The sequence below is a fragment of the Hyposmocoma kahamanoa genome, unplaced genomic scaffold (genome assembly GCF_003589595.1).
Source record: "Hyposmocoma kahamanoa isolate Upper Pololo Valley unplaced genomic scaffold, ASM358959v1 213, whole genome shotgun sequence".
NCBI classification, from domain to species: Eukaryota; Metazoa; Arthropoda; class Insecta; order Lepidoptera; family Cosmopterigidae; genus Hyposmocoma; species Hyposmocoma kahamanoa.
In genome coordinates, this window is record NW_020653734.1 from 999,260 (window position 1) to 1,009,074 (window position 9,815).

Genomic DNA, 9,815 nt, shown 5'->3' on the forward strand with positions numbered 1-9,815 from the left:
AGGTGGGGTGCCGCCAGGTGAAGGTGGGGTGCCGCCAGGTGAAGGTGGGGTGCCGCCAGGTGAAGGTTTGGCACAGCCATCTGCCACAGAAAAGTGTCAATTGTTACAATCCAAACCGTCCAACTTAGAAATCGGTGTAACGTCCAGCTTGTAAGTCTTGTAGTTTCGAAGCTCTACCCTACGACGTCATTATCACATCGAGAATGGATTTTAAAATGTATAGCCAATAGCCTTCGATGTCAGGCAGATTCTAAAAGAATGGAAGCTTTCACGCCTCCAAAGTATCACAAATCAGAATGCATTTTTCGTCTGGCCAAACTTTTAAAGGCTTACTCACCATCTGAATTATCGCCTTCGACCACTTTGCTTAACACTTTTGCGTTCACTGGTATTTTCAGAAGGTTCGACTTCTTATTCCCACTCAAAATTGGGACATTAAGGAGGGCACTGCTCACAGCGACTAACGCGAATAATGGGATCTGCAAAATTATATAATTTCGTTAAGTTTACCTTTTTCTCTATTGTTAAAGGAAAACGTTAAGGGTTGTGTACCTCTTTTTTTATACAGGGTTATTTTTAAAGTACTGACAACCTCGCAGGACTATATTACTAACAACATAAACAACAACTTTTGTTCCTGACGTTTAGGTTCTTTGAACCGAGTTATTTTGGACTAAAACCCTTCTTCGTTGAGGGCAAATGCCTTAGTTGAATAAGATTATACTCTTATTTATATAAACTTGTCATAGCGCACACAAGTTACCGTTCGCCTGGGGATACGGTTCACCAATTAGCGGCTACCAATGGGTACAAAAAAACTGAAGTCACTAGTTGCTTATTACTAGTTGAACCCCGCGAATGGAAAATGGCGCGTAGATTTCAAATCTTCTTGATAACATTTTACATACATTTGACAGTAGTAGTAGTAAAATTGTTCCTCTTTCGGGACAGGCTAATGCGTCTAAACCATACTGCCAGATCTTAAATTTAAAATTTTCTTGAGTAATAATAATAATAATAATAATAATAACGCACACACTCAACATAGCCCCGCACTAGGGAAACCCTGTGTCGCGGGTGCCATGGACACACAAATACACAACCACAAATTACACCCAAACTCACGAGAGAAATAAATGTAGGTCATACAAATATTTCGCCCGGCCCGGGAATCGAACCTGGGACCTCTGCGTGGCAGTCCGGCATGGTAACCGTTCGGCCACGGAGGCAGTGAGTGATTTCATTTAAAAGCAAAGCCAATCTTCAGTATGAAATTTATTATAAGGCACATTGCCAAAAATATTTGATCTTTCCGTTTCATGCAGTTACCAATTCTTTAATAAAAGTTTTAAAAAAAATCTTGGAATCTTTTGCTGGAATGCAATCATTTAGTTGTAGAGCTTAGGCAATTAAGATGTCCTACTTTTTATTAAGGGTACGTTTATCATGTTCACATATTCCGTCAAGAAGTGGATAATTTTGTGTCAGTTTCGGAAATATTCGTACTTGCCACGAGAGGAGTTTAAAATAATTTCTAGTGAAGGGCAGGTGGGATAAGAGGAACACCGGGGGAAGAGGGACTTGACGCTCTAGCTCATAATCTAAAGAGTTTAACATTATAGTTTCACAGTCGAAGAAACCGACAAACAAATTGGTTTGAACGATTTCAAAGAGTCACCCTGAGACATAAGTTTAAAAGTCCCATGTGCCTGTAATTTCACCCGTACCCTTACCCTTCAAAATCGGAAGGCAGTAATGGTCGCATTACTGCTTTGCGGCAGAAATAAGGTGTGCTCCTGTTACACCACCTGACCGTAATAATAATGCGCTATCCAACCACATCAATTACTTGGTCTCAAGCTAGGGAATTCCCTATACCATGAGTACCAAAGCAATGGAATGAATTCTGTTCCAGGGCACTAGCCAAGACACCGAGACCAGAGCAAATTTAAAAAAGTTCATTTCCCAAATTGAGCCTAACGGAATTGAGCCCGAGACCTCATTCAATTTCTGCTGTGTAAGCTGATGGGCCTCAAGAGATCGGACAAATTTCGTAAAAACTTGTGCGACGGGAAGGTCTAAGAAACAGTGTACACTAGAAATTTAGCATAAATAAATAAGAAGAAAAATAACAAATATGCATTGTAAAAAGTAAAAATAATTAGGTACTTACTAAGAACTTCATATTGGAGCAGTAGTTTTGACAAGGGCACCGGTAGAATTAACTGTCTATGCACCGCTTCGACGCCTTATATACGATGGCAACACAAGAGACAAACAAACTTTTCTTTGAATGTTTTACAATTGCATAAAGTATTGTTTGGCATGTGCAAATAGTTTTTGTTACTGTTTCGATTGCCCGATGTGTTTTTTCAAGGTTGCGAAAACTTACAAGTAATGGAAATGGAACATGTTTATGGACTATTTTTTTATAATGACCGGTTCAGCTCTTCCAGGTTGTCTCGTTAGTAACAAATAGCAATACTTAGAGTTCCTTACTCATTCTTCTCAGGGGAACTTGCCTTACGAATTAGCGTGTTTAATTGCGACGACTTCAATGTAATTAAGTAACTAATAGATTCAGGCATTACTTCACGAAAATCCGTGTTAACAAAAGTTGAAGTAAATTAATCCTCAGATCTTTGTGATTTGAAGCTCCGAGTGGCACTACAACTGTTATGGGCAGGCGTGACGCTTCCCACCAGGCCCATGACTTGTTCGTCTCGTCACTTAGTATCATAAAAGGGCTGAGTGAAATTACTGAGTGACAAAACAAATTCAATTAAAATGAAACGTAAACCTTATTGCCAACTAATGGCTCGTTACTAAATGTAACCCACCTGTACTCCGTGTTAGGCTGATTACGTCTCTTTCTTTGGAATAGGTGTAGAGGGCGGTAAACGGCGGAACTCGGTGAAGATGACTTGGTTTATTGTGCAGAGGCTTACAATAGGCTTACCATACAGATGTGTCCAATACAAGAGAGTCGTCCCGTTGATGCGATCGCGGCGCAGAGTCCGCGACAAGTCCCGGTGCTAAATGCTAGTGACAGGTCATTACATTAGGGAAAATCTAAATCCTTCGGGGTTAGAAGCATCAAACTGTGGGATTCTCTGCCTGAATCGATGTACTCAAGCTGATTATCTTATACACTAATTGCTTTTCTTTTTTCCCCTATTCCTACCTATTTTAAACTTTATGGGTTGTTATTATTAGTATGTTTTATATAATTCTACTTCATTTTGTTTCCTAATCCTACAATCATATATATTTTGGTGGTTATGTATTTATTTTTATTTACTTCAATGTTTTATTTATTTATTACTATTATTTGGGATATATGTTTCAGACTATTTTTATTATTCTTTTTCTTTTTTTTCGTTGCCTGTTATACCTGTCTTTTGATTTTTTGTATTATTTTGTATTTCTACCAGTGCATCTTGCATGGAAACGGTTTTTGAGATTCGAATTTGACGATGGACTATGGTGCACCTAATTTTTTCTTTCGGTTAAAAAAAACATAATGACACGTTGAACTACGCGATTTGTCGCACATTATTTTTTATGTAATATATCAATAACTATGTTACGCGGATGATAATATGGTCCTGCTGAGCCCAACAGTCAGAGCACTTGAGGTACTCCTGCATATGTGCGAAGAGTATGTGAAGTCACACGGCTTGACGTATAATGTAAAAGAGAGTGTGATAATGGTCTTTAGGGCCGCCGGGGGCAAATTACCGAGTTATGTTCCACCCATTAAGATAAGCAATATAGAACTCGAGCGGGTCTATCAATACAAGTACCTTGGCCATTTTGTCTCCGCCGACCTTAAGGACCTCATGGATTTTGAGAGGGAACGCAGGGCGCTGGCGGTCAGGTGTAATATGGTGGTGCGAAGGTTTGCGCGTTGCAGTGAACAAGTAAAGATTCTACTTTTTAAATCATACTGCCAAGTTTTTTACACGTGCAGCCTTTGGACCAACTATACGCACAGAGCCATCAGCGCCCTGCGAGTACAATATAACAATGGTTTTCGTATGTTGTTGGGGCTGCCGCCGTTCTGCAGCGCGTCAGGCATGTTTGCACAGGCTCGCACTGATGACTTTTATGCCATTATGCGCAAAAAGTCGGCCTCACTTCTCTGCAGACTGCGAGCCAGCTCCAGCCCAATACTGAAGACCATTGCCAGGAGAATTGACTCTCCCTTTATGCGGCAACTTTTTTCGCCTCGTTTTTAAGTGCTTCAAATGTTCATGTTTTTATTTTAATTTTAATTTAATAATGTTTAGATTTTAGTGCCTACTAACATAATTTTTAAGAATAAAATTGTTACTAACACATGTGGACTAAATAGTTGTCTGAAATAAAATATATTATTATTATGTTTATTATAAACTCTCGCCTCTCCCAAGGCCTAAAAGACTAATTATTTTGAATTTTTAAATGGGAGAGGCGGTATTTCCCGGCTATGGCACAGTCGGCGAGGGTCAGGGACTCAGGTCCAAGAATCGGCGAATAATACGTGCCGTATCGAGCAGGACCGCCTTCTGCATTTGTGCTGGAAGCGACACGCCACAGAAATCCAACCGCCTCAAGCTGTTAGAAAGGCTGACTGGAATTAACCCATTTGGCGGACAAAACAATTGGGATTATTTCAGTGGAGGCCACATCCCACATGTCGGTGATCTCGTGCGCCAGGTCGAGATACTTCCGGCGTTTCTCGGTGTCAGCTTTCACGAGACCCTCGTCATGCGGGATAGTCACGTCCACAAGAAATACCCTCGACTGCGATCGGTCCAATATCACAATATCAGGCTTATTCGCAAGAATAGTCCTGTCCGTGATAATAGATCGATCCCAATAGATTTTGGTGCGGTCATTTTCGAGTATTGGCTCCGGTGAATACTTGTAATATGGCAACCTCTGTTGCACTAGTCCATACTTGAGACCGAGCTCTTGTTGTAATATTTTGGCTGCCTGGTTGTGTCTGTGCAAGTACTCAGTGTTAGCAAGAGCGGAACAACCGGAAACAATATGCCTAAGTGACTCTCCGGGACGGCCACATGCCCGACAAATGTCTACTGTGCCGTCCTTTAGGATATATTTCCGATAGTTCCGCGTCTTGATAACCTGATCCTGTATTGCACAGACAAAACCTTCGGTTTCCCCAAAGAGGTCCCCGAAAGCAGCCAATGTAGGGAGGCTTTACGGTCCACAAAAGGCTCGTGGAGTACCTTGAAGAACCTCCCATGGAGCTCCTTCTCTTTCCATACGGACTCGCGGTCAGAGGTGCTAAGCACCACCGGGTCTCGCCATTCCTCTTTGGCCAACGATAAGGGAGTTAGCCCTTTATCACATGTGACAACCTCCCCGCGAATTACGTCATCCGTCATCGTCAAAAAGTAGTTTCTGAGATTGCATATCTCGCGGTTGTGCATGGTTTTGACACTCAATAGGCCTCTACCTCGACACTTCCGCGGGACATACAATCTCATAACTGACGATCTCGGATGATGCATTCGGTGAGAGGTCATCGTCGTGCGGACTCGTCTATCCAGAGCGTCTAATTCCGTCTGAATCCATTTGAGCACGCCAAATGTGTACATCAGAACAGGCATGACCCAGGAGTTATAAGCTCGGATCTTATTAACGCCTGACAAATAGCTGTTTAGCACATTTTTCAGGCGCCCATAAAAAACCTCGCACACATCCTGTTTCACGTCTGCTTCCTTCACACCGTTGGTCTGTGACATGCCCAGATACCGGTATGTTTCAGTCTCGGAGAGTACCCGCAGGTGATTGGTGCCAACATTAATGCCATCAGAATGCATGACACGTCCCCTCTCGACATGGACCACCGCGCACTTATCGATCCCGAGCTCCATCCTAACCAAATGCTGAAATCGTTGGTGATTGTCAGCAGCTCTGTCAATCTGTCCGCTGTGGGGCCGTATAGCTTGAGATCATCCATGTAGAGAAGGTGAGGCATCCGCGGCCCACCTCTCCGAAACTGAAAGCCTGTGCCCGACCTCTCTAATAGAGTACTCAGAGGGTTCAGGGCCAGGCAAAACCACAGTGGACTCAGACAATCGCCCTGGAAAATACCTCGCCTTATTTCTATTCGGTCATCCGCATCCGTCATCCGCCGACCGTCCAGACTCAGGATCAAACAGGAGGAAGTGTCGAACTGCACTGTCAATTTTATACAGTTCGAGGACCCTCGAGAGCCATGAGTGGGGTACCGAGTCGAACGCTTTCCTATAGTCTATCCAGGCAGCGGAGAAATTCCGACGGTTGCGTCTGACAAGTTGGCCAGCGACCGCATCGATGAGGAGCAGCTCCTCACTACCGCGGCTACCGCCCCTACATCCGTTTTGAGCCTCAGACATTATCTGTTATCAACAATGTGCTGACTTATCTTGGACCTCAAAACAGATGTTAAAGTCTTGTATATTGTACAAAGACAAGTTATGGGGCGATATCGTGATGGATCCACGGTAGCATTGCTGTTTGGAGCTAAATGAGTGACCCCAGTAGTCAAGAAGTTTGGGAGCGTCCCACTCTCAAGGGCACTTTGGAACTGACGAGCGAGAGTAGCGTGGCAGCACCAGAACCCCTTCAACCAATAATGATGCAGTCCGTCCGGTCCCGGACTTTTCCAGTTCGGAGCCTTACGGACCGCTACCGCTACATCCTCTTCGGATATGCTGATGGGATTCATAGGCGCTATGGTTGCACACGCTCCCTCGACCGCTTCGAACCATGGACCCTCTTCGTGATCGACGGGCTGCGACCAAAGCCTTCGCCAAAAGGCGACCACATCTGCTTTGTCCGGACGCTCACCCGTCAAGAACACATCAGGACGCTCCAGTGTCCTATAAAACTTCTTTTGATCACTCACGAAGAGACGATTCTGCCGATACCTCTTCACCCTTTCGGAATATCGCCGAATCCGCTTGCCCCAAGCAGCTATCTTCTGCTTCAGATCGTCGATGCGCCCTGTCAGTTTTCGTGCAAACTCCGGTGAGTCTACAAAAATGTTCTCACCGGGTAATGCTTCTCGGACAAAGCGCACCACTCTCGGCCTTGTGACGCCTGATATGAAGCTAGTCAGTTTGCCGATGAGGACCCTGGCCCATGCTATACGACCCTCAATTCGCCTCATCCAGGCTGGCTTAGTACTAGTCCTAGGAGTAGTACTGCCAACCTGGTGGTTACCGCCGGGTCTTGTTGGCGTTATCCTGACGCCGACAAATTGACACACAGTCATTGCGGCAGCGAAGAGAATTGAGTCTGTGTCCCAAAGGCCTGCGCTTTCCTTTAAGAATGAGGGAAGCATGTGGTTAATGGCCCCAACGGCATCCCGAACCTTGACACTGTGAGGCACTCGAGGCAGCCATGGCTTTCGCTCAAGAGGCACGTGGCGATATTCCAGAATCGTCTCCTCCAGACTACTCCTCAACGTTTCCAAATCCAGGGCGACTGTTCCCCAATCACTTTTGTAACACATTTTTTTGGTAAATCTCTTAAATACCAAAACAAAAACAAAATTTATCTTCTCTCCTTGGTAATTTCACCACTCTTGTACAACATGTCACTTTGACATCATAGTTTAAAAATATTTAGTAAATTAGTTGAAACTTAAGTGTTGGTGTAATCTATTCTTTAAACCATTCACATATGTAGTACCTGTTGGTGAACGATTTTTCTATAAAATCAATAGCGTGAATGGGTACCCTGTAGTTTGACATATTTTTGAAAACACCAACCCTGGCTAATTTTTCTTGTTTGGTATCACAGAAAACTAGTGCTGCGTACCAATTAACTCGGTTTTACTTTTGTAGTCGAGTCTCATGTAAATTATAGCTTTTCTTTAATATTTCCATGTCGAACGCCGCCATTTAGGTTGCCAAGTACTTCCTGTAAGGTAATCTACGTAAACCTGGAATCGTCATGTATTCTAGCGGGTTTAGGTGATAAGACTTGGGAGCTGTATCTAGATGATTCGATAGATTGTCTATGGCGTTGTTCGCGGGTAACATCTCTTAGGAGGAATTCGGCGGAAACTCATCTTTTCTGTTCGACACGTCGGCGAGCAAGGTGTTCCAGTTTTTACATCTACTACGGTGATTTATCCCATTGGGGGCATGGTCCCCCAATGCCTCTTTTTATAAAATAAACTAGGAATAGCCAGATGCCGTAATTATGGGTCTCCGAACCCTGTACCAAAAGTAAAACCCGTGTCACCGGACCGCATGGTGAGTTGACCTCTGGATTCTTTCCTTCATTAGATGCTTCGTCATTTATATCAATGTACTGTAACAATCTGTTTTGTTGCAGGGTTTTAGTTTTTCTTTTCTTTCTATTTTGTACCTTTGGTACATGTAATTTCGAATCTCGCCATCAACTGAATGGCTGAGACTATGCTGCTGTAACTTTTGTTCGGCTGTGCCCGACCACGTGTCATGAGCTCCACGGGTGGTCGGCATCTACTTATAACTATGTTACTCCTGTAGCAACTACGCTGTCTTCGCAGCGGATTCTGGTATGTAATTTAAATGTACATCCGGTAAACTCCAGGTCAGTGACGTATAAGTGAAGTGTCCATGTGGCACTCATGTACTTTCATAAACTCTTAGTGCAGTGTATTAGCTCTAAGTATACTTAAAGGTAACCTTTTGTATGTAACTAATAAGGGCAGAAAACCTATTCATACTCTCCCTTTGTAAACTCGGGAAGTAAAAATACTAGTTCTTCATGCTGTACCTATAAATTTAATTATAACATGTAACTAATGTAAATTTAAAATAAAGCATTCTGGTTATTTCTACTTGAAACTTGTTTTCGTTGTGTGTAAGGCGCCCTTCCTTCTCCTCGCTTATAAATTTTACACGCATCATCGGGTCAACCACAACTCACACCCACCAACCAGTCTCATGCTCACTCAAACCGACTGGAGCTGACCATTACACTTTCAGTACCACCCGTATCCGGCCGCTGAGCATTAGGTTCCCTGTGAACTTCCCTGCTGGGAACAGGAGAGCGCTCCAGCCTGGGTGGCTCTTCTTCCAGTGGAGGAACAGCCTCGCATCGTAATTGCTCGAGTTCGGCAGCGCTAAAAAGTCCTGAGCGCTGTAGATACCGAACTCGGTCCGCCAGGTTTTGTTCTGTGACGATCAAAGTTGGCTCCAGCCGAAGAAATTCGCGGTACATTACTGCTCGATAACCTGTCCGTCCGGTTCCCGAACCTGAGGCCCTAAAATAGGCCCGCATGGCATTTTTATTTATATCAACCGTCCATGCCATGCGGCGCCGTACTCCACCAGAGGCGGGTACCGATTGCTGGGACCGAGTTGCCCCAGCCCCTGCCGATACCATGCCAACTGGTGGTGATGGATCGTGAGTAGACTGACCAGATGGTCGGGCCAGTCTGCCCAGGTTTCTGTACATCAATGAACTCAAGCGCTGACTGTTTGCACTGCTGAAACGGTAAAGTAACATGATATTCACTGTGCCGTTCCATCAGTGGGCGATGAGGTCGTCACATCCCTACGCCATTTTATTATTATTATTATTATAAATCCGTTGGTTCATTTTATTTATTATTTTGGACATTAAATTGACAACGATAACTAATTTTGTTTATTAAAACTAATGTGTTATAAAATATTACTATAGTCTGTCCTTTTTGAAGACGAAGTAAAACGGCACTTCACTGCGTAAAAGTGTTGCCCGCTTGCGAGCAGCTAGTGATTGCAGTCGATAAATATTCTATCGATTATCGACTGAATATTGGTCACGCTTATGAAATA

General features: G+C 43.7%; 2 protein-coding genes across 2 annotated transcripts; one reads left to right on the top strand and one right to left on the bottom strand.

Moving 5' to 3' along the window:
* Nucleotides 1-3,602: 3,602 nt before the first annotated feature.
* On the top strand, nt 3,603-4,241 carry LOC113227685. Its single transcript, XM_026460656.1, has one exon. It carries the CDS (start codon nt 3,603-3,605, stop codon nt 4,239-4,241), a length of 639 nt encoding a protein of 212 aa, XP_026316441.1.
* Nucleotides 4,242-6,391: 2,150 nt separating this feature from the next.
* LOC113227686 lies at nt 6,392-7,513 on the bottom strand. Its single transcript, XM_026460657.1, has one exon. It carries the CDS (start codon nt 7,511-7,513, stop codon nt 6,392-6,394), a length of 1,122 nt encoding a protein of 373 aa, XP_026316442.1.
* Between the last annotated feature and the right edge of the window lie 2,302 nt (nt 7,514-9,815).

Excerpts from the sequence above, each read along its gene's own strand:
- LOC113227685 (XM_026460656.1), top strand. The coding sequence starts at position 3,603 with ATGGTCCTGCTGAGCCCAACAGTCAGAGCACTTGAGGTACTCCTGCAT.
- LOC113227686 (XM_026460657.1), bottom strand. The coding sequence starts at position 7,513 with ATGTGTTACAAAAGTGATTGGGGAACAGTCGCCCTGGATTTGGAAACG.